Source organism: Galeopterus variegatus, unplaced genomic scaffold, assembly GCF_000696425.1.
Source record: "Galeopterus variegatus unplaced genomic scaffold, G_variegatus-3.0.2 Scaffold3190, whole genome shotgun sequence".
Lineage (NCBI taxonomy): Eukaryota > Metazoa > Chordata > Mammalia > Dermoptera > Cynocephalidae > Galeopterus > Galeopterus variegatus.
The window spans coordinates 114,534-137,172 of NW_007729301.1; the positions used below are offsets into that span (position 1 = coordinate 114,534).

Here is a 22,639-nt window from a genome sequence, read left to right on the forward strand (position 1 = left end):
CAGCACTGGGCAGAACTGGTCTTCAGTACTTTCCTGCTAAGTCTAATAACTTGTTACTTTTCACCACCTGTTGAGCTTTGGAAATGCTTCTAGTCAAAAGTCAGCAGGCAGGGGTCTTTGGGGTTGAGTTGACTGCTGGGGTGGGTGCTGCACTAGCTGCTGGGAGGTGCTTGCATGGTTTAGACGTTGAGCATGGAGTTTGACTTGAATTAACATAACTGAGTGTCACATCTGTGGTTTCCCTGCCGGCAGACCAAGAGAGAGCCACAGGCAGGCCAAATTCTTAGACTGGGCTCTTCTCGCTCTTGTTCATGTTGTTTCCCCCACATTCTATCAGTTCTGTCTGTTTCGCATGCCTTTCAGTTTGGAGAGCTTTATTTCATTTGTGTTTTTTGGTTGTTTTTCTGCAAGCTTCACTCTCATTTTGCACCCCACAAAGGTCTGTGTTGTGGGTGGCCACATTTTACTCCATACTTTCCGTTTCCCCTCGTTTTGTCTTCTTACAGGTAGAGGTTAGTTCTTCCTGTTACTGTGGAGGACTGGCTACACTTTCCAAAGGAAAATGTTCTGATGTCACCTTGCTGACATCTCCCGAGCAGTGACCTTCCTTCCTTCTCTTCCGCTTAGAAGGAAGTGACACCATTTACGTGCACCTCAAGTCCTACGCTTTTTCTAGGATTTGTTGCCTAGAGTCATGTACTTTTTGTTTTGCCAAACAAACAGATGCAGGGGCGTCTCCTCCCTCCTGTCCCTCTTCTGGGCATTCTCTTGTCCTTTAGTCTTCGTTTTGCTTGTCAGTGTTTTCCATTATTCAGTTTCGTTTGGTTCATTTCTCCTAGAAGCTGTTCGATTAGAGCTGTTGTTTGATGTTATTGTCCATGTTTTCTGTTTACCTGGAAGCAGCTTCTTACCAAAAAAAATTAAGGTGATTTGTTGGATGTTTTTTAATGGGAAAAAAAAGTTGTGCAAAGGATAAAAGCCAGATCCACCAAGGAGCTTTACTGTGGTTGTTCCTGGCCAGAGGTGTGACACTCAGAACTGGGCAGCTCGAGTGTTACTAACCAGTATTTAATCGGTTTTTTTAAGACTGAAGTGGCCACCTCCCCATCGGGTGCCTGGCAGAGGCTCCATAGAGTCAACCAAGATCTCCAAGTTGAGCTTGAAGCCCAGTGCCAGCGCCAGGAGCTCATCACGCAGCAGATTCAGATCCTGAAACGTAGCTATGGGGAGGCCAAGGATGCGATCCGGCACCATGAGGCCGAGATCCGGAGCCTCCAGGCTCGGCTCAGCAATGCTGCCGCTGAGCTGGTCATCAAGGAGCAGGCTCTGGCCAAGCTCAAGGGCGACCTAAAGCTGGAGCAGGGCAGGGTCCGCGAGCAGCTGGAGGAGCGGCAGCACAGCGAGGCTGCACTGAGTGGCCAGCTGCGGGCCAGTGAACAGAAGCTCAAGAGCGCTGAGGCCCTGCTGCTAGAGAAGACACAGGAGCTGCGGGACCTGGAGATGCAGCAGGCGCTGCAGCGGGACCGGCAGAAGGAGGTGCAGAGGCTGCAGGAGCGCATTGCCAACCTCAGCCAGCAGCTGGGTGCCAGTGAGCAGGCTCAGCGGCTGATGGAGGAGAAGCTACAGAGAAACTACGAGCTGCTGCTGGAGAGCTGTGAGAAGGAGAAGCAGGCACTGCTACAGAACCTAAAGGAGGTGGAAGACAAGGCCAGCGCCTACGAGGACCAGCTACAGGGCCATGCACAGCAGGTGGAGGCCCTCCAGAAAGAGAAGCTGAGTGCCAAGTTTGAGGGCAGTGAGCAGGTGCACCAGCTGGAGGAGCAGCTGGAGGCAAGGGAGGCCAGCCTCCGTAAGCTTGCCGAGCATGTGCAGAGCCTCCGAGATGAGCGGGACCTCATCAGGCAGCGATTCCAGGAGCTGACAGAGCGCATGGCTGCATCTGACATGGACGCGGTTGAGCTCCAGGAAAAGCTGAGAGGAAGAGAGGCTGACTACCAGAGTCTGGAGCACTCCTACCGGAGTGTCTCCAGCCAGCTCCAGAGCATGCACGCTCTGCTAAAAGAGAAGGAAGAAGAGCTGAAGCACATCAAGGAGGTGCACAAGAAAGTTCTGGAGAAGAAAGATCAGGACCTCAATGAGGCTTTGGTTAAAATGGTTGCCTTAGGGAGCAGCTTAGAGGAAACGGAAATTAAACTCCAGGCAAAGGAAGAGATTTTAAGGAAATTTGCAAATGAGTCTCCCAAGGGTACAGAAGAGTTACGAAGCACCCTGGAAGAAACAGAAGAGGATGGCATTTCGCTCTTAGGCCAACAGCTCCAAGCCTCTGGGACACCCCTGGGCTTCCCCCACACAAAGCTCGAAGACGAAGACCCAGGGATAGCCTCAGAGGAGCAGGGTGGTGACAGCAGCCCCAGTAGAGAAGAGAACATGTTGTCCCCTAAGTCAGTAGAAGTATCTGACAGAGAGGGGCACCCACAGAGCACAGCCAAGCCTGACCAGGGAGTGCCTGGTGTTAAAAGGCAAAGAATCCGGTTCTCCACGATCCAGTGCCAGAGATACATCCACCCTGAAGGGTCTGAGAAGACCTGGACCAGCAGCACATCTTCAGACACCAGCCAGGACAGGTCACCCTCGGAGGAAAGCATGTCCTCAGAGGCTGCTGCCAGCACACTGCCCACAGCTGGCGACTCTGAGATGTACCTCTCCATCATCCACTCCCTGGAGACCAAGCTCTACATCACGGAGGAGAAGCTCAAGGATGTGACTGTGAAGCTGGAGAGCCAGCAGGGCCAGAGCCATGAGGCGCTGATTGCACTGCACCACCAGTGGGCCGGCACCGAGGCACAGCTCCGCGAGCAGCTCCATGCCAGCCTGCTCCAGGTGGGTGGGCTGGCCGCCCAGCTGGAGCAAGAGAGACAGGAGAGGGCCAAAAGCGTCCAAAACCATGTTGGGGAGCTTGGAGACTTCCAGGTGAAAAACAGCCAGGCCCTGACTTGCTTGGAAAACTGCAGAGAACAGCTAAGATCCCTGCCGAGGGCTGGCCAGGAGGATGAGCAGGACGCACACGTGGCCTCCCTAGCCAGCATGGAGAGCGCGCTTGTGAGTGCCATGCAGGCCCTGCAACAGTGGCCAGCCTTTGCAGATGGCAGAGCCGAGATGCAGCTAGAGGAGAACAGGCAAGTGGCCACACAGCAGCTGCCCCACTGGCCTGAGCTGACCGAGCAGGAGCAGGTGAAGCTGCTGTCTGATCAAATAGCTCTGGAGGCCGCATTGATCAACCAAATAGCAGACTCTTTAAAGAATACAACGTCAGATATCTCTCGAGTTCTCCACGAGATTTCTCAGGCTGGAAATTTGCTGCTGGAGTCTGAAGGTTCCACAGTCTCTGCTGGGGCTCCAGCAGATGCCTGGGCCAGGAAGGTGCTGGTGGATGGCGAATTCTGGAGCCAGGTTGAGTCCCTGAGTAAACACTTGGGGACGCCGGGAGGAGCAGCAGCTGGTGCATCAGCAGGCAGGCAGCAGAATGTCCTACAAGGCCTGGCCGACGCCACGTGGGTCAGGGCAGAGCTCAGCTTTGCCCTGCAGTCAGTAAGGGAGGCATTCCACCGTAGGTTACAGAGCGTCCAGGAGACCCTGCAGGGGACCCAGATGGCCCTGCGCCAGCACAAGTGTTTGTTGGGGGAAATCCTGGGAGCCTACCAAACCCCAGACTTTGAGAGAGTGATACAGAAGGTGTCGGAAGCCCTCAGGCTTCCAGTAGGCACCGAAGATGGTATGCAGATGTCCTGGGACCTGAGCCCGCTAGAAGTACTGAGTCAAGATGCAGGTGGCTCCCAGGAGCCCTTAAATTTGTCTGACCAGAACTCTGGGGCCCTTGTTGCTATTCAGGAAGAGCTTGCGCAGCAGCTGAAAGAGAAGGCCAGGATCTTAGAGGAGATATCGGCTGCCCTGCCGTCTCTGCCACCTGTGGAGTCTCTAAGAGATTGTCAAAAGCTTCTTCAGGCTTCCCAGAATCTCTCATATAATACTTGTTTGGGAGGCCTCGGTCAGTATTCTTCATTACTGGTTCAAGATGCAATTATTCAGGCTCAGGTGTGTTATGCAGCCTGCAAAATCCGGCTGGAGTATGAAAAGGAGCTCCGGTTCTACAGGGAGTCCTGGCAGACCAGGGCGGCCTCCTGCCGGGAACAGATGCAAGCTTTCAGGCCCCTGAGGGAGGAATACGAGGAACTACTTCGCAAGCAGAAGAATGAGTACCTGGAAGTGATTGCCATCGTTGAGAGGGAAAAGGCAGAGCTCAAGACCAAGGTCACCCAGCTGGACCATCAGCAGAGGTGTCTGGAAGAAGTGGAAAGCCAGCACAGTGAGAACATGTTCGCTCTGCAAGGGAGGTACGAGGAGGAGATCAGGTGCGTGGTAGAGCAGCTGAACAGGACTGAAAACACACTGCAGGCTGAGCGCAGCCGGGTCCTGAGCCAGCTGGATGCCTCGGTCAGAGATAAACAGGACATGGAGCGGCACCATGTGGAGCAGATGCAGACCCTGGAGGACAAGTTCCAGCTCAAGATCAAGGAGCTGCAAACAATCCATGAGGAAGAGCTGAGGACCTTGCAGGAGCACTACTCGCAGAATCTGCAGTGCTTGCAGGAGACCCTCAGCCTCTACCAGGGGCAGCATCCTGGAGCCCTGCCAGCCCCCTCCTCCAGCTGGCAGGAGCCCATGGGTGCTGCACAGACAGCCGAGGGGCAGGCTGACTCCATGATGGGTCTGAGAGAGCGTATCCAGGAGCTAGAGGCCCAGATGGACATCATGCGGGAGGAGCTGGGCCACAAAGACCTGGAGGGTGATGCGGCCACACTGCGGGAGAAGTACCAGAGGGACTTTGAGAACCTTAAGGTCTTAACCACCATTTAATTTGCAAAGCAGATTCTCCTTCTGGATAATGGGGGTGTGGGACAGGTGCTTCTGGTTCTTAGGGTGGAGCTGGTTCTTAGGGAGGTGGTTCTTGGCTGTCGGCTACTGTACAGGCATGATGGAAATGATCTTCTGCTGTCCCTCTACTCACTGGCCAGACCAGGGCTTGGGCCAATGGCTCGGCCTCTTGTTCAGCATCCCCACTGAGAAGGAGAACTAGCAGGAAGGTAGGGTGTCTGGCAGGAGAAGAAAGTGTAGTTTTTGAGCACCTCTTTGCCTGCGTGTCAGCAGATGCCTCTCCATGTTCCCCAGAGCAGCCTCCAGTTCTCCCAAGCCTTGCCTCCTTCCTGCCCCGCATAGAACCCCACCTGGACCAGCGTAGATTCTAACCTGAGGCTTCTGCCTGAGGACAGCCTGGAGAACTGGGGCCCGAGGCCCATTTGGAAGGTAGATTCCTTCTCCAGACTGTCCTAAGAGAGCAGAGTTGGATTTTTCCGACAGGTAGGAATATTTGCACGATGGCGTCCAGGGTCCCTCTCCTGTCCCAGCTCTCCGTGAGGAACTGGCATTTGATGAGCACTCTGTATAAAAAAAAAGGGCTTTCCTACCAAGCACAGCTTCTAGCCACTCCCCTTCCTTTCCCCAGGAGCTGTCCCCTGCACCCCCAACCATTTCACACTCTGTCTCATAGGCCCTGGCATGCAAAGGTGACCCCGGGCCTCTCAGGTGGGACTGAGTAGACTGGCCTAGGCTCTCTGGCACACCCCTCTGTGAGCACACACCGCAGCAGCCTCTCAAGCTTCTTGCCATCCCTCATACCTGTGCCCTCATTTCTTTCCCCTGGTAAGCTCTGCTAAGTTGGCACCTCCCACACCCACTGGCAGAGCTGGGCTGGGTTCCAGCCAGCACTGCTTCCCAGGCTGTTCTGGTTCACAGGCAGCTGCCTGGCTACACCTGCCATGCACTGTCCTTGTGGACAGCTATATGGCAGGCAACCCGTGATTCTGGTTCCAGCACCTTACTCCCCTAACTCTGAATGGAAAAGAAAGATGTGTTGTGCATCTGCAGCTGACTTTTCACCTCTGTGTGATGACACAGCCCTTGGGACGGATGAGCAGTGTGGTCATCGCAGCACTCCTCTTGGGTGGGCCCAGAGCCACTTTTCACCATTCCTTTCCCAAATCAGCCAAAACTTTAAGAAAACCATTGTGGGGCCGGCCCGTGGCTCACTTGGGAGAGCGTGGTGCTGACAACACCAAGGCCACGGGTTTGGATCCCTATATAGGGATGGCCAGTTAGCTCACTTGGGAGAGTGTGGTGCTGACAACACCAAGGCCACGGGTTTGGATCCCTATATAGGGATGGCCAGTTAGCTCACTTGGGAGAGTGTGGTGCTGACAACACCAAGGCCACGGGTTTGGATCCCTATATAGGGATGGCCAGTTAGCTCACTTGGGAGAGTGTGGTGCTGACAACACCAAGGCCACGGGTTTGGATCCCTATATAGGGATGGCCAGTTAGCTCACTTGGGAGAGTGTGGTGCTGACAACACCAAGGCCACGGGTTTGGATCCCTATATAGGGATGGCCAGTTAGCTCACTTGGGAGAGTGTGGTGCTGACAACACCAAGTCAAGGGTTGAGATCCCCTTACTGGTCATCTTTTTTAAATAATAAAAAAAAATCATGAATTGTAACAGTTTCACTGGCTGTTTTCCAAAAGTGTACATGATGACACTGTGGTCAGTTCACTGAGAGCAGCGTCAAGATAGGTCCTGGTGCTCCTTGAAAAATAAATCACATGAACCATTGCTTTGACCCCAGATACCGGTTCCTTCCCTGCAGCACCCTGGCAGCTCTCCACAACACCATCACAGCCTGCATGGGCAGGTGCCCAGGCACATACCCTGCAGTTATGACCCACTTCCTCTTTGCATCTGTGGGGGTCCCCCCTCCCCCAAGAGGGGCTGTTTTGGTGCTGAGTTAGTCAGCCAGGATGAGTGAGGCCCAACACAGTGACTTCATGCCACTGGTTAGCAAGAGATCAGAAAGCAGAGAACTGCGTTGTGTTGAAGACTGGCCCAAGATTGTGCTGGGTCCAGTGTCACCCAGCAGGGAGGCTTCTGAGACACAGGTGACACAGGGTACGATGGGGCCTCCAGTGTTTGGGCACTGTTGCTCCATGCTGCCTCGAGCCACTGTTGTGTGGCATCACTCGAGAGAGCCCATCTAGCAGCCGTTACTTTATGCAGATTACTACCTGGGTCAGGGAGACTGGGGTCTTGGCATGACAGCCCATCTTCTGACATCCACAGGCCAATGCCCACCACCACTACCACCTCACAACTCTGCGTAGCAGTCATTGAGGAACTCTCTTGATCCCAGAGATGACTGACTTAAAATGTTACAGATTAATAATTTTTTAACATATGCATTCTCTAAGGAAGCAACTGGGTTTTAGGTTTTTTTTTTTTTTTTTTTAAGATGACCGGTAAGGGGATCTTAGCCCTTGACTTGGTGTTGTCAGCACCATGCTCATGGCCATCCCTATATTTGTATCTGAACCCTTGACTTGGTGTTGTCAGCACGATGCTCACCCAGTGAGCTAACCGGCCATCCCTATATTTGGATCTGAACCCGTGGTCTTGGTGTCATCAGCACCACACTCTCCCGAGTGAGCCACGGGCCGGCCCCAAAGCAACTGGGTTTTTAAAGATAACTCAGTGCTTCTGTTTCTTCTAATATTCCAAAACGCTCAAATCAAAATAAGATTTATACGACCTACTAGTTAAGTGTGTTAACTGAGAAGCCACACAGGAGCCACAGCAAGGCGGTGGGAGGAATGAGGAGCTCAGCCAGGGGCCCGAGCTCTGGAGTCCTGCAGCTGCCCTGAGGTGTGAGATGGCAGGAGGAGGGCAGGGCCCAGGAGGCAGGCAGTCTCCACATGGGGCCACTGGGAGGGGATGCCCAGTTAATGGGGGACAGTGCCCAGTGCAGCGAATGTGTTGCAGTAAAGACCAGACTATGACACCGAATTTGAAAATACTGAATGAAGGCTCTCAGGCCCCTCAACAACTGGGGTCTCAGCTAAAGACACCTAAGTATGGTGATTCTGTTTCTTGAGATCCTTTCTTGAATCCAAATGCAAGAAGCCTGGCCAAGTAGTACAGGGTCAGGAGCTGAGTGGGGGGCTCCCCACCCATGCTTGTATTTGGAATATAACATGGCCATGCTCAGATTTTTTATTATTATTATTTTTTTTTTATTTAAAATTTTTTTTCTTAAAATGAAATTTTATTAATATTACTTTTTACATTCTAGGATGTTGTTGTGGAGCAGTTGGGAGGAAGGGGGAGAGGGGAAAAGGGAGGGAAATGGGATGGAAGGAGGGAGGGGAGGGGCAGGATTGAGGCCTGTGGCACCCCCCTCATTCCCGTAGGGGAGACTGGGGGACTTCCAGCGGTGGCTTGGTCATTGCTGGGCCGGGTGCAGATGTTGGGGTGTGGAAAGCCCTCAACCCCCACCGTCCCAGCTTGGGAACCTGGGGCCCTTCTTGCTTCGGCTTGGTGGTCGTTGCTGGGCTGGCTGTGGGTGTCAGTGGGCTATGGCCGAGGCCTGAGGCCTGAGACCCGAGACCCCCCACTGTCCTGGCTCGGGAGAGCCCTAGGTACTTCCTGCGGTGGCTTGGTGCTTGCCACTGGGCTAGCTGTGCCTGTCAGGGATGCGTGGCTGAGGCCCTCGTCCCCCACCCTTGAGATTGGTTGCATGTGTTGGGGGGCATTGCTGAGGCCCCCGGCCTTGCCTGCTTTCTGGCTGGGTAGCCCAGGGGACTTTTGGTCTTTCTAGGTGTTATAGGTGTTCTTTTGTAGAATGAGACCTTTACTAGTTAATACGAAACTTCGTCTCTCGTTGCAGGTACTTTGTTTTTTCTTTCAGTTCTGTGTTGGATTTGCTGTTCCCACCATTTAAACTCTGCGCTGGAACTAATTTGTTGTCCTTTGCTTATTTCCAGAATGGGGGCTCTTCCTGTGGGGACCAATACTTGAACCCTGTGGTTGAGCTATATTGTCGCTTTGCTGCTGATTCCCTAGGGAAGGCTTTTGTGCAGCTCAGGTTTTAATGGTTAACTTTATAGGTACTTCTGGCTCTCGAGAGATCTGAAACTCTGGTCTGGGCCTGAGTCTTTTCATCAAACTGCACCCCATGCAATTCTGTATTCCTGGCGAGTCTCCTCTGAGTGGCCCTTCACTGATAGGGGTGCAGATCAGCTGTCCTTGCTGCGCCCCAGCGTTCCCCCGGGTGGGCCTGTGTCCCCCACCGCTGCAAACACTTCCCATGGGATGGGCCGTGTGCTGGTCCCTTGTGATGACTCACCAGCCTCTGAGTGGCTCATTTTTTTCAGTTGTTGTGGCTCCTTGCTCCTGTGTGAGTTCATGGGAACCCTGTTAGTGGTCTTGCTGGCCTGAGGGTCGCCAGGGCCCTCTTCTCCCTGTCACCTCAAAGCAACTTCATCTGGAGGGCACAGCTGCGGCTTTTGCCAGCTCCTGCTCCATCCGTCAGCAGCTCCAGCCTGGACACAGCCAGGGCTCAAAATGGTCAGAGCGGTTTTTTCTTTCTCTCTTTGTGGCTTCTCCCACCTTCATGAACTCTGTAGGTCTCTCCTCTTCCCTTGAGCTCCAGCGGCCCCAGCTTGGGTGTCATTGCTTTTTTATAGTTGTAAATTGGTCGATTGTGGTAAAGAGTGATGCTGGGGATCGTCTATTCCACCATCTTGACCAGAAGTCTCTTCTAATTTTTAAAACTCAGTGAAAGACCTGTTCCCTGCTCTGAAGTGGATCTTGCAAGAGACTTAGAAAGTGTATCTCCATGCTCAAAACATCTGCACACCCTTCCCTCTTGGTGGCTGGGTGGCACACTCACCTGCTCTCTTGGTAAGAGCAGCTCTGATAAACCAGGCCTGGGCTTCCCCACATGGGTGTGGGGGATGGTTTGATCTCTTTAGGGAGCGAAGCTGTGTCCTTCCAGGGTGTAACAAGGTGTGGGTGAGCTTGGAAAGCAGCCCCTCTGTTAGATGTCTTGTTAAATTTAGCAGAGGCACTCTTTACTCTCCTTTAAAAGAAAAAAGAGGAAGACATAGGCTAGAAGGAAAGAGATCATGCAGCTTAGTCTCCTTCCTTCAGTGGACACCTTAGAGGCTAAATGACTGGTTTACAGTTGCCAGCTGGCTAGTGGCAGGGCTAGGCCCCCCAGCTCCTGGAATTGGGCTCTGTGTACCCCCAGCCCACAGTGGGGTGAGCGGGGCCCCCAGCCTGGTGCCCACTAGGTTACCTGTCATTCATAGGATGGCCTTGGCTGCCTCGGCTGACAAATCTGTCATCATTGTGACAGACACCGAGAGTATCTCTCTGTGTCCCTCCTTCCTGTCAGTCCTACCTGGCAGTGATACTGTTACAGTCCCCTGCAACCCTTTCTCACACCTTTCCACAAGGAAATGGGGTTCAGAACAATCACAGAAATAAGACATAGAATTTGTGATGTGAACACCATTTTCTAGATGCTCTGATAGCATCAGTGAGAATCTCCAGGTATCCCCAAGGAGCTTGCCATACTTCCCAAGGCTATCATAGGGCCCAGTCAGCACATGCCCAGTTACAGCTGAGCCTGGATGGGGCACAGTTGCTGGCTTATCCATTAAACAGGACACCCAACCTAGAGGGAAAGAAAGAAATTGACAAAGAATCTTTTGTGTTTTGCAGGCCACGTGCGAGCGAGGATTTGCAGCAATGGAAGAAACACACCAAAAGAAGATCGAAGACCTGCAGAGGCAGCACCAGCGGGAGCTGGAGAAGCTGCGGGAGGAGAAGGACCGCCTCCTGGCCGAGGAGACTGCAGCCACCATCTCAGGTTGGGGCTGGGCCACCGTGGATGGGACGTACAACTCAGAAATGACCGGCTTTTACGCTGCCTTTTGGCCGAGATTTAAGCTTCACTGTTGAAGAGAGCTCTTGAACAGTTCACTCCGAGGAAGTGGCTGGTTCTGGGAGCCTTTGAGAGCTTCGGAGCTCCCAGCTCCCCGTGACCACCAGCTCAGCCAGCTACATGTGAGGGGCTGTCCCAGCCTCATCAGTCCAGTTGATGGCTTTTTGCTCTGACAGACAGCTATCAGCATGAGGCCATCTCTGGCCAGAGTGCCCCGTAGCATCAGAGCATGAAGACACTGTGGCTTCTGTCCTGCCAGATGCTTTGTCAGAGCAACTGCTCTGCCGAGCAGGTGCATCATGCCCATTCTGTGTTGCCTTCCTTTTGTGTAATTGATTGTTACTTTACAGCAGTTTATTGTCTTAGTGCCAGGGAAGAAAATACACCAGCCCCAAAATTTGCTTGTATTATAAAGTCATGCTTGAATTTAACACTGACATTTATTTCCCCGGTTTAGTTTTCTTCCAACATAAAAAAAAAAAAGTGCGTGCATCCCTCTTAGGGGAATCTAGTGGGAATTTTCCCAGCCTGCGTCCACCTCAGAGAGTTGATGTGTGCCAGGCCAGCCTGCCATGTAGAATCCAGCTGAGGGTGGCTTAAGCACTGGCAGTGGGCAGGTGTCACAACGCTCCGTCAGGGAGGGAACGGTATAGCGGGGAGGGGTGCAGCCCATGTGCAGCTCTGAACCCCTTGGTGCTGAGGGTCGTGTTCTTGCCTGCAGCCATCGAAGCCATGAAGAACGCCCACCGGGAGGAAATGGAGCGCGAGTTGGAGAAGAGCCAGCGGTCCCAGATCAGTAGCATTAACTCAGACATTGAAGCCCTGAGGCGACAGTATCTGTGAGTCGTCCAGCCTGAGTGCTTCCTTCCTGTGGGAGGGACCCTGGCGGGAAGGGCTAGAGGGAGGCCTGCCAGGTGGGGGGCTGGGGCCTCTCCCTGTGTCTTTGCAAGAGCTTCAGAGACTTCAGGTCCTGAGGGAGGTCTGTGGATGCTGAGGGCAGCTCAGACTGCCTTCCTGTCCAATGGCAGATCATGTCCCAAGTGGGGCTTCCTGTATTAAAACAAAGATTTGTCACTAAAAGCAAAGAATAAGATGCAACAAATGAAATTTTAAAACCCTACTTCTTGGGGGCAGACCTCAGGTCACCTGGGACTTGTTCTCTCCATCGGCAGCTGTCTCAGGAGCTTGCCTAGAGCCAGGGGTCTAGCTAGCACTTGGTGTCTGGTGCTCCACTGCTGTAGGTGGCTGAAGCGACCACCATCACTAAGTTCTAAACATTGCGTGTGTGCTGATGCCCTCTGCATATGCAGGAGAAGAAAGAACACATGCCGGGAAAGCTCCTGTAGATTTTTTCCCCTCAGTAGAATTGATCCCATGGGGAGCCTCCTGGAATGGCCACCGTGAGAGCCATGCAGTTGTTAGACTTTACCAGAGGTCTTTGCAATGGCTCAGCAGCCAGGGCCTTGCCTCTCAGGGGCTGAGGCGTGGAGGCTCACGTGGCATCCCATACAGCGGTCATGCTCACCTAAGTGGAGTGGGGTCACAGGGATGCTGGGGCCCAGGTGGCTCACTGGGAAGCCACTTATCCTTGGTTCCACCAGCAAGAGAAATGATCTTTCTCCTGGATTCAGGGTGACCAAGAACAGCATCATGAGGTTTTGCTTTTCTATGTCTTGCATGGAGCCTAATCCTGGGCTGACAAAGACATCCTCAAAAGTTGGTTTACTGGAAACAAATCTTGAGTCAAAAAAGAGTTCCACGTCTGATTCTCTCAGAAACAGGACATCTGCGTTGCCGCAAGTGACTGGATTCTGTCCTGATTGGCTTTACCAGAGAAGTGCTGTCTCTAGGACTGTCAGGCTGTTTGAGAGAGGAACAGGAGGAACACAGAATACACTTTTGTGAGGTGTCCCTTACTTTAATGGGTGCAGCTGGCTGGGAGGACAGAATTCGTAGTACTGCTCAGTTCTGTCTCCTGTGTCTGGTCATCCTTTGGGTGTCAAGAAGGGGACAGGGCCTTGGAGAGGCCTGGGTCCTGGGGCAAGGGGGGAGGAGTGAGCACCGCCTTCTCCCCAGGGAGGAGCTGCAGTCGGTGCAGCGGGAGCTGGAGGTCCTCTCGGAGCAGTACTCACAGAAGTGCCTGGAGAACGCCCACTTGGCCCAGGCACTGGAGGCCGAGCGGCAGGCCCTGCGGCAGTGCCAGCGTGAGAACCAGGAGCTCAATGCCCACAATCAGGTGAGCCCAAGGCCTGGCAGGTAAACCCATTACCGGGTGAGCCTGTGCTGGAGCTGGAGCCAGGCCTCACCCTCAAGGTGGCCCTGAGGATCCCTGAGCCACGGAGTGGCCACCTGACCACTTTCCTTGTGTTGACAGAAACTCACTGCAGATTGGTCGGAGCAAGGCCATCCTGCCACAAGAACCAGCTCTCTGAATTTGGAGTCACTCTTGATTCAGCCTTTTCTGAGACTCTGAGATGTCTCACTGTCCTCTCAGAGCACCTCTGAATTTCTGGTTGGTTGTTGCTGGCAGGACATGGGAGGGTCATCCCACTCAGTTGGGATGTCCCCTCTGTGCTCATGTTCGTTTTTGTCACACTGTTCCCTTAAATTTTGCCTGCCCTGCAGAAAATTGGGGTGCATTTAAATCTTGGCTAATTGAAAGGTTTGAATCAGGTTTAGTTCAACGTCAGCTCTTCTGTGGGCGGCAAATTAAACGGCCCTCTGTGCAACCCCCTCCTGCACGTCCTCCCCTGGCACTTAGGGCATAGCTTTGCTCTCACTCGAGGCCTCTCTGCCCAGCCTGCCAGAGCCTCAAGGCCTCCCTGGGGCCCAGGGCCCACTGCATGGACTGTGTGAGGCTGCTTGGGCAGGACTGGGACCACTTAGTTGGAAAGAAGGTCCAAAAAGTGGGAGGTAGAGAATGCAGGATGGGAAAACAAGGGAACAAGTTAATGCCAATTACCATAACAGAAGGGTGCTAAGGATTATCGAATCTTATGTACACAGTTCTATGGACACCTAACCCACGTAAACAGCTTCTAGAGAATGTAAATCACAGGTAGTGTCAACCTCACACCAATCTCAGATGTGCACAAGCACTGCACATGGCCCCTGTGTTTGGGGGCCTGATCTCTGTACATTGTTGGTGAGAAATGGCCTGTCCAGGCTGCAAGATGTGGCTCCAGCCCCCAGGCAGCTCTGTGGAGTGTCATAGTTGTGTTGCTGCCCCCCAGGAGCTGAATAACCGCCTGGCTGCAGAGATCACACGGTTACGGACGCTGCTGACCGGGGACGGTGGTGGGGAGGCCACCGGATCGCCCCTCACGCAGGGCAAGGACGCCTATGAACTGGAGGTACTGGCGGGAGCCAGAGCTGCTTTACTCAGTTCTGCACTGCAGGAGCCCCGAAGGGAGCCAGGCGTGGCCCCACTTTACAGTGTCGTGGGAGGGACAAAACACAAAGACAAAGACAGCCAGAGTGAGAAACATGGGAAGACCCAAAAGTCACCCCAAACCAGCAAGAAAACAGCTACCAGGCAGTTGGAGACCCGCAGGCAGAAGCGCTGACCCCTCACGAGGCCACGGGATCTCAGACCCCATCCTTGACTCCACCTCCATTTCTACCACACCATGAACACCAGCCACTTAAAATAACACATTTAATAGCTTTGTGAATGCTGCGGCTGCTTGAGATTACATAACACTCTGTTTCTCAGGCTCAGAGAAGTCCCTTTTAAGTCTGAATGATTGATTCTGGTGTTTAAGATGCCTTTTAGGAAAGCACTTAGATTTCTCCCATTCAATTAAAATTTCATCTTAAAAACATCTCATACTAAATGAGTACTTTACCAAGAAGGCAGGCAGGAGAGGCTGAGTGAGTTGAACCAAAGTTTCAACAGCAACATTTTCTGAGCCTTGAGGGCTCGGTCTTGGGGGACAAGCAGGTCAGTTTGTGGTGGCCTCAGGCTGAAGAGGGGGGCTCTCAGGACCGGGAGGCAGTTTCTTTCCTTTCAGCTTCCATATGTAACACTGCAGCTTTGAGCAGTATTTAAATCCTGTCTTCAGTTGGACATTGGCGAGGGTGGAAAGCCAGCTGCCCTGCTCACTGGGGCGTGGAGGGAGCTAGCTGCTACTTCTCAGTCTTTGCTGCTGAATGTCAACCCCTTATTTCTCTCTCATTCTAGGTCTTATTGCGGGTCAAGGAGTCGGAAATACAATACCTAAAACAGGAGATCAGCTCTCTCAAGGACGAACTACAGACAGCACTGCGGGTACTGGCCCCTCACCAGGGCAGGAGGGTCTGGGGCCATGGCGTCTCCCATACTCAAAGCCTGTGGCTCAGCACAGGCTGGTCTGAAGAAGGTTGCACTTTCATGAGGAACACAGTTTCAAAATCATGTTCTCTTAAAATGCAGCCTGCAAGCAGCTACAGTGGAAATGAGCAGCCCTGCTTTGCCCTCCTGTCTTGTCGTTTTCTAGATTTTCTGTGTGCTTTGGTCGGACATCCTGTGGCCTGGCCTGCTCACAATATGATCAGTCCCTGCCAGTCTCCTCTAGGGGATTCCTGCCAGTCTCCTCTAGGGGATTCCTGCAGTCAGAAAGGGGAGATGACGGAATCCTTTGCGGTGATTCAGTCACTTCGACAATCTGAGAAAGACAGGGTTTTCCCAGCTGAATGCCACAGGGGAGGGTCCTGGGCATTCAAGGCCACACCAGGCTGGCCGGGCAGCCCAGGGCACTGTGCTCCTGTACTCCCTGGCCGTGGGCCTGGGAGTTGTCATACCACATTGACACAGAGTATCTCATCTGTGCCCATGTCCTCAGGCCCCAGATGTTTTCCTTTATGTCCAGTTTCTGCCTCTGAAGCAGAGGTCAACCCGCCTCTCCTGCCGATGGGCGAGGGCCTCCTTGGCCCATAACCATCATTTCCACAAGCATTTCAACCCCAAGGGAGATAGGTCCAGTTTAATATGAACCTCCTCCCTTAGCCATAAGGACCATTTGCTTCTATCCTTTCATTCCGAAGGACAAGAAGTACGCTAGTGACAAGTACAAAGACATCTACACAGAGCTCAGCATCGCGAAGGCAAAAGCAGACTGTGATATCAGCAGGTTGAAAGAGCAGCTAAAAGCAGCTACCGAAGCGCTGGGGGAAAAATCCCCCGAGAATACTGCTGTGTCTGGATACGGTGAGTTCTTTAGATTACGCCCTTTGGGTTATTGCTTCATAGCTCATGGGGATTTGGTCGTAGACTTTTAGTGGTGCATGATTCAAAGCACAAGAACCCGATACTGTTTGCAAACCTACATTTCCTAATGGAAAAGAAGTGCAGAAGCGCTGTCTTCTGCACGGGCTGCTCAGGTTCGGAAACCACCCTCCACACAGCGCCTGGTACAGTGGCAAGTGTTGTGCTGATTGCTCTGAGGAGAAGCCACACCTCCAGCATAGGTTTCGTAGTAATAAAATGTCTTGATTTTCTCTTTTCCTAAAGAACTCAGCATCTGGGTGAAAGCAACTCTCACTAGTTGCCTGATCCCAGGGTCTTACCATAAAACCTGTAAAAGGCCACTGGAGGTGGGGCAGGGGAGGTCGCTCCCAGCTTTCTCAAATGAGCCACAGGACTGACTCCTTTTTTTGTTGGCTAAAATCATTTATTTAGTCACCCACACAAAAAATAGGTTTCAGGAGGTTAAAGACCTAATATTTTATCAAGCACCTTCAGATAATACATAATTTCATTTGACCTTCATGTTGACCTTTTAAAAAAGACCGACAAACTAGCTGACTAATATCCCCAATATTTGACTTTTATTCTATCAGCTAGCTAAGGAATAGTGATTATGGCAGTATCAACAGATACGTGGAGAAAAAATCATTTGCACTGCTGACGGGAGTATAAATTACCAGTCTTTCTGGAAGGTGCTCATGTAGCAAAATTTAAAATCAAACTCTAGACTGACTGTGGACAGGTGACAAAATGATGACAGTGGCTGCTTCTGAGGAAGAGGCGACAGGGTGAGGGCAAGACTTAGAGTAAGGGGGAAAATATGTATCCTTTGACCTACTAGAGTAACTTCTAAAAAAAGACAAGTGCACAGAAATGTGCAGACACGGTTACTGAGCGTTAATGTGCAAGAACGAAAAACCTCTTCTGGTTAAGGTATCAATAGAGGGTTGTATAAACTATAGCACTGTTATACCGTGGAATACTCTGCAGTTATTAAAAGAGGTCAGGAAGGTACTTTTGTTTTGACATGGAAAGAGATCCATAAATATATTAAGTAGACACTAAGAAGTCTCATGGGCTGTTGTCTTGGTGGGAGTGGATTATGAGGACTTGGTCTTGTTCTGTGACGGTCCTGTATTATCGGAGCAAGGCAGGGAATAAATGAATAATGGGGACAGTTGGTCTGCTCAGCAATTAAGGTCTGGCACAGGGGTGAGGAGACCAGCTCCCTCCGTGGAGAGAACAAGCCGCCAGAAGCCCTGGTGGGTTGCCGCACACACGTTTTCCCGTTGTTCTGGTGCTCTGTGGCATTCCAGAAGTGATCTACTGTGTATCGTGCTTTTGGCATTGAATTCCCTTTGAGTTGTTCAAGGAAATGTCATAAGTGTGCTGCAGTAATCTTGGGAAGACTTTAAACATTCAGTCTGGTTCCAGATTTAGAAAACAAATGTAGTAATAGTCTGTGTGTTCCTTCAGATATAATGAAATCTAAAAGTAATCCTGACTTCTTGAAGAAAGACAGATCCTGTGTCGCCCGGCAACTCAGAAACATCAGGTCCAAGGTGAGTCTGCAGTCTAGCCCTGGTAGATGGGACTCGAGGACACTGGGAAGAGGAGCCCAAATCAAAAGACAGGTTTAACTATGGCCAAGCCCCTCACGGGCTGCAGTGGCAGAATCCCCGGGTCCCAGAGCACAGCCAGCGCATGTGCTCACCCTGCCAGGCCGGTTCTCATGGCTTCAGGCTTTGTGTCTCTCACGGAGCAACCTGCTGGCAGCGACACTGAGGGCCAGGGCTGTGAGAAGCAGGGCTTGGAGTGATTCAGCTTCCCACCTCCAAGACCCAGCCCGCCGGTGTCAGCCTGCTGTGTCTGTATTGTTCTTGCACACCCTATTGTAATGCAGATACCACCTGCCTTCGAGAGACAACGCCTGCTTTTCTTCCCCTGGCCCACAATAGCCAATCCCCAGCGTGCTTCCCAGAGCCCAGCCTGCGTCTCTCTGTGGGAAGGACGGGTGGTGGGTGGGAGGGGCCCGCATGTTACGTTTAGGATTGATGGTGTGTGTCTTGTTTTTTGCTCTTTCCTCTGACAGTCCGTAATTGAGCAGGTCTCATGGGATAACTGAAACGCTCCCGCTTCCAGGTCCCCTGTCATGTAGGTAAACGCCTCTCACCACTGCCCACCTGCCCGCTCGAGGGGGGGCTGTCTGCATGCACTGCTCACACCTCCATGGCAAGCACCTTTGTTACTTTAATTCATCCTGCTCCAACAGGCACATACAAATCCAAGAGAGGTTTCTTCAATCTGTTCTGAGGAGTTCATTGCACTCTAACCTCTTAACAGAGTTGGCCCCTTGCTGAGGGGAGCTCCTCTGGCTTGGCGGGCAGGTTGCAGAGCCAGCCCCCTGGAGGGTGCAGAGGCGTGCGTATAGCTTCCAGCACCTCTCAGCATGCATGTTAGGTATAACCTGTGCAAGGTGGCTAACTCATTCCACCTTCTCTGGAGAAACCCATCTTGCCCTCTGTCAAGAGGTAGAGTTGACAGACACCTGCCATCCTTGGCAAGCAAAGTCTATCCGCTGAAGAACTCTCACACCCAGTTCACAGCCAGCTGGCCAAGGCAGCAGAGGAGTCTCTCTGCAAACTGGGCAGGTTCTGCCTGCCCTGGGCTCTTCACAGCGTTTCATAGCCTCTCTGTCCTTCAAGGTTTATGGGTCGATCATTTGTGGAATGGATCAATCCTGGGCAGAGCTTGGGAGAATGGCCCAGAAGAGCGTAGTAATTATAAGCAGTTGGGGCTGAATATTTGCCAGCATTTTTTTTTTTTTTGTAACGAAATAACAACTTCTCACTGGGTGCCACCGAAGGCACTGTCCTGAAGAGAGGAGATGGGAGACTGATATGCTGGCAGGAGACCCCTGCCTGTTTGGATGTGAGCATGAGGACCATGCACCCCACCCACTATGCTCCTGGTCTTCACCAAGGGCCACCACATCACTCTCCCCCACAACATGTGGTCACCTACTTAGCAACTTTGACCTCGTGCATTCGGTGACAAGAAGGTCGGGACAGCAAGAAGCACGCCATGCTGGCGAGGCTCCCAGCAGGGGACACTGGGCTGGAGCTGGGCTGGAGCTGGCAGTGGCCAAGTGCTGGTTCCTTTTGCATGGGCCACTCGTCCTAGTAGGATCCATGGCCACAGCGTCCTTCCAGCTGAGGGGCTTCATCTTGAGGCATAGATGACATGGGTTTGCCTTAGGAAGGGTTTTGAGAAAATCCTAGTGTTTTAAAACTTAGTTTGGTTTTATTTTTCTACAGTCCCAAATCACTTATGCCCAAATACAGTTTAGGCTCTATTGAAAACTTAGTTTGAAGGGGCTAGCTGGTTAGCTCCGTTGGTCAGAGCACGGTGTAATAACACCAAAGGGTATGATAACCCTGCACTGGCCAGCCACCAAAAAAAAAAAGAAAGAAAGAAAGGTTAGTGTGGGGCTTTTTTCTTTAAACATGAAAAACTTTTTGTTTAACAAAAGGAAACTTGTTCTCTTTTGCTTTATGGTTTTCTCACTTCCTACTTGAGGCTAAACTCTAGCTGTTGTCTTTGAGCTTTTCCTGGAGGAGTTTGAAGTTCACTGTTAGTGATCTGGGCCTGTGGATCATGCCTATAAATGGCAGTCAGAGGGAGGGGACAAAGCTTCTGTAGGGCCATGCTACAGCGTGCCCACCCTGCCAGGATGGGGCACATGTCCCACATGTGCGTGAATCCCTGCAGGGACATAAAGACAAATACACAGTATTTGTCTTGACAGTAAGGGCCTCTGCAGGGACATGTGCTGGGTGAGTGGGAAGGCCTTTACGTTGGCTGGGAAATGGCTACAGCAAAGGCAGAATATGCAAAAACTGCTGGGCACACTCAAGAAAGACAGTTTGGGCCGCCAGGGTGGATTCAGACTCTCAGAATGAGGACCTGGAGAAGGGTGGAAAGAAACCCAGGAACGGGGTCTTCCCATGGTGTGTTTTGAGTTGATGTCTTACTTGGCTGGGTTTCCAGAAGAAAGCCTTTGGAGTGTAGGGCCAGTCCTGCTGGCCCCAGCAGAAAGTCAGGGACTTTGCATGCACCCTTGGGGACACTGCAGTGCTGTGGGGCAGGGCTGGGGCTGGCCCTGTCAGGTGACATTAGCAGGCACACGCACTGAGAGTATGGAGGGTCTTTTTCCCTGATTATATTTGGAGACTTTCCACAATCCCACAAGAAGACAGGGGAGTGAAGCTGCTCAGAAAGTGGATTTCTCATTGGTGTTTTTTGGTATGGGATCTGATATGTACTGATCTGTAGCTTTCACTTATGTTTTATATCCTGCCTCGCTCAAAAGGAGAGAAAGTCTCAGACCCCATAAAACCAAAGCAAGCTAGTTGCTTAAGAGCAGCACAGCTTTTTCTGGGATTGAGACCAGAATGCTTCCCTTGGGGCTTTTATGGGCCCCAATCTGTGGTAAGCTCAGTGTGGAGCTGTAGGAGCCACTCAGTGGAGAAACCGGCTTTGGAGGGATGAGCCCCAAAGGGAGCCAGCTATACCCCAAAGCGTGGAGAGAGAATTGCCCATCTCCAGGTGTGTGGGGTAGCCTAGGGGTCCTTTCTGCTTCCCAGCTGCAGAATTATAGTGGCCCCAGCCTCGCCCAAGCTGCTGTGTGCACTTGGCCCTGGGGTAGGAACCCCTGTGCTCGGCGCTGTGGTTGTCTGGGATGCTCGCTTTTGCCTGCTGCAGCATGGGTCTGTCACTTGAGGGCTGCAACACAGAACACAGGAAGCAAACACAGAGGCCAGAAGCTTGCTGTCCACATCTGTCTCAGGAGCAGCTGGTTCCCTGTACTCCTGCCGGAAAGTCCCCAGCTGGAACAGAGTGGGTGTGGCAGTGTCGGGGTTCCCAGCTGTCCTCAGAGGGCCTACCTACGAACAACTACTTAGGCTCGGGGCCTCTTGCATGGGACGACCGTAGCCCCCTCAGTGGTGACCAGACATCTGCCCACCACCTCTCTCACACTTTGAGGCAGGTGTAGGCATTAAGGCACAGCTGGGTTCAGAATGGGCTATGGATTTGCCCTCACCCCCTACCCTGCTTAAGTTGAGGTTCACCTGGGCCAATAAGTTTCAAGATGTTTAGCAGTAGAACCCTTTATTTATTATCTTTTTTTAAAACCAGTAATGGGATCTTAACCCTTGACGCTCTCCCAAGTGAGCTAACTGGCCATCCCTATATAGGGATCCGAACCCGTGGCCTTGGTGTTATCAGCACCAGGCTCTCCCGAGTGAGCCACGGGCCCACCCAGAACCCTTTATTTAAAACCAAGTAACTATTTTATGTGTTCACACACACACAGCTGTTCTGAATAAAGCTGGGGGGTGGGGGGAGACTCCGGAGCCTACCCTCTCCCTCAAGCCTTGGAAGAAGCTGGGATCCCAGAGCTCATGAAGCATCAGGCTGGTAGCCAGCAGCACACTGTTCTATTGCCCAGCTCCCCTACACCAGGACCTGCAGGATGGTGCCTGCACTGAAGCAGGAGACGCCAGTGTGTGTGGGCTCCCAGCACTCAGTGTCTTGTTGCTCATATTTTTGGGTAAAACTGATATAATCATGTGGGCCCTGAGTCCAAGGCCATCCCTTCAGTTTCCTATTTTTTGGTGAAGCTCTGAACCACACAGAAGTGGGGAAGTCGGAGTCTGATGAGAACACTTAATGTGAAGACTGAGGAGCCAGGGCCTATTCCCAGGAGATGCCAGGATTCCATTCATTTCCAGTCTTTCTCTGAGAAATCCCCAAGAGTGAAGCAGGAAATATTCTGTCCCCCAATTCGTAAAACGTCATTCATCTCAGGACATGCAGATGTAAACTACCAAGATCCCATGTGAACAGAGTATTGATTTTACATTCTGAAAATCTTAGTAGACATATCGACATGTTCCTAAATCCCCATTACATTTTGTGAACCCAGCAGTCTCCTGATCGGGGAATACGGGAGTGTGTGTGAGCGCCGCAGGCGCTGCCAGGATGTATTGAGGAGCTGGGCCTCGTCCCTGGATGCTGCATCCTGCCAGGGCTGCCAAGGAGTGCTCTGCTCCTCCTCGCCTGAGGCTGTTCGTTTACTAATCGCAGAAGAACCAGGTGTGGACAAATCCACACATAAGAAAAGAGGCACAGATGGGCAGTTTTCTAGTTCCTGGCTGGATCAGTCTATCACTCCTTGTCTGAGGAGCCCTAAGCTCAGAATTCAGCTGCTTAAACATATGGTCTTGTTTCTCTGGGTTTGTTTTTTTTTTCCCTTTTCATCTAAGTAATTTTCTGGATATGAAAACATTCCACCAATAACACCATTTCATAGGGGACATTTCTCTTCCCAGCATGCCCCACTAATCTCAGGAGACACCCTCCCCACCTCCTGCATCTGCACCTCTCTCTCTCTCTCTCTCTCTCTCTCTCTCTCTCTCTCTCTCTCTCTCTCTCTCTCTCTCTCTCTCTCTCTCTCT

At 52.1% G+C, this 22,639-nt stretch overlaps 1 protein-coding gene across 7 annotated transcripts in view; it reads left to right on the forward strand.

The window, feature by feature from the left end:
- MPRIP (myosin phosphatase Rho interacting protein) overlaps positions 1–22,639 on the forward strand; it is a 144,198-nt gene that overhangs the window by 113,326 nt on the left and 8,233 nt on the right. For 3 of the 7 annotated variants that reach the window (XM_008584252.1, XM_008584253.1, XM_008584255.1), the window contains 7 exons: positions 10,669–10,816; positions 11,613–11,730; positions 12,968–13,127; positions 14,125–14,244; positions 15,075–15,161; positions 15,917–16,079; positions 17,595–17,680. In XM_008584252.1, coding sequence (XP_008582474.1) covers positions 10,669–10,816; positions 11,613–11,730; positions 12,968–13,127; positions 14,125–14,244; positions 15,075–15,161; positions 15,917–16,079; positions 17,595–17,680 — 882 coding nt within the window. Of the gene's footprint in view, positions 1–1,086; positions 4,897–10,668; positions 10,817–11,612; positions 11,731–12,967; positions 13,128–14,124; positions 14,245–15,074; positions 15,162–15,916; positions 16,080–17,594; positions 17,681–18,210; positions 18,277–22,639 lie in introns of all 7 variants that reach the window. The other 4 variants (XM_008584254.1, XM_008584256.1, XM_008584251.1 and 1 more) reach the window with 3 other exon arrangements.